This window comes from Monoraphidium neglectum (genome assembly GCF_000611645.1).
Source record: "Monoraphidium neglectum strain SAG 48.87 unplaced genomic scaffold scaffold02935, whole genome shotgun sequence".
Lineage (NCBI taxonomy): Eukaryota > Viridiplantae > Chlorophyta > Chlorophyceae > Sphaeropleales > Selenastraceae > Monoraphidium > Monoraphidium neglectum.
In genome coordinates this window covers 2,332-3,363 of record NW_014010693.1, presented here as the reverse complement: position 1 = coordinate 3,363, position 1,032 = coordinate 2,332, and the positions used below count along the sequence as shown (strand labels likewise).

The 1,032-nt window shown below is 69.7% G+C and overlaps 1 protein-coding gene across 1 annotated transcript in view; it reads left to right on the top strand.

The window, feature by feature from the left end:
• The window catches only part of MNEG_11847 (hypothetical protein), a gene marked incomplete at both ends in the record, with an annotated part of 2,763 nt that extends 2,602 nt beyond the window's left edge, over positions 1 to 161 (top strand). Inside the window, one exon of the mRNA XM_014039681.1 lies at positions 61 to 161. Coding sequence (XP_013895135.1) covers positions 61 to 161 — 101 coding nt within the window. The remainder of the gene's footprint in view (positions 1 to 60) is intronic.
• Between the last annotated feature and the right edge of the window lie 871 nt (positions 162 to 1,032).

The following is a 1,032-nucleotide window of genomic DNA, read 5'->3' as shown; positions in this document are numbered from 1 at the left end:
CCCACACACACACACTCACAAACACTCACACAACCCCACCCGCCCTGCCCATCCCCCCAGAGCGCCACCTCACCACGGCCAAGTCCAAGGTGGAGGAGGTGGTGTCGCGCTTCACGCCCAGGAAGGGCCCGCCCCCGGCGGCGGCCGACAAGACCGAGTGAAGGGGACACAGCGCGACGCGGCACCCCCGCGACCCAGGCACGTGCGCCGTGGGGGCCTCAGCCCAGCGACCTGGTGGGCTCTCCGGTCGTGCGGCCCGAGGCTACTCATGCGCTGGCGCTCGTGCCCTTGACCCGCATGCACACAAATGGGCGTGTGGAGGGCGACCAGGCGGGGCGCTCTGTGCGTCACAGAGGGGCTGAGCTGGCGGGGCGGCAGGGGCGTCACTAGCGCCGCCGCCTCGACGCGGGTCTGGGCGCTGAGTCAGCCGCGCTGGCGCCGCCTCCGCTGCGCCAATGAGCGCGGCGGCGGGTGTGCCGTCAGCAGGGGGGGGGGTAAAGGGGAGCGTCGGGAAGACACTTGCTGTTTGGGGCCGGGGTTGGGCGTTTTGGGTACCTCTGCCAACGCTCTTTGCCGACGGCCTGCATAGGACGGCCCGCGACAGGGCGCCGCGGCCGGGCTGCGGGCGTTGGTGCAGGAAATGCCGAAGGGCGGCGCGCCACCCACGCCGCGGCAGCGCCTGCTGCGCCAGTGCGCGCACGTGGCCGCGCCCTTGCGCACCCCGTGCGCATCCAACGCGACGCACTCACCATGTATTGCTTTTCGTGAACACACCGCGCCACTGTAACACATACGCATGCGGCAGGAGGCTGCCAAAGAGGGCTGTGCAGCGGGCCGATTAGCTAATCCTGGTCCAGAAGCTGGGCGATCCGCATTCTAAAACTTTTCTTGAAGGGGGGGGAGCGGAGGACACGCACTGCTGCGTTGACGGGTTGCTGCTTCGCGGCGCCGTTTCACGCGTGCCAGTGCACACTGGTGCATGCGCCTGGCACCAGGCTGGGCCGGGCTCGCATGGCGCAGGCCGCACTTTTC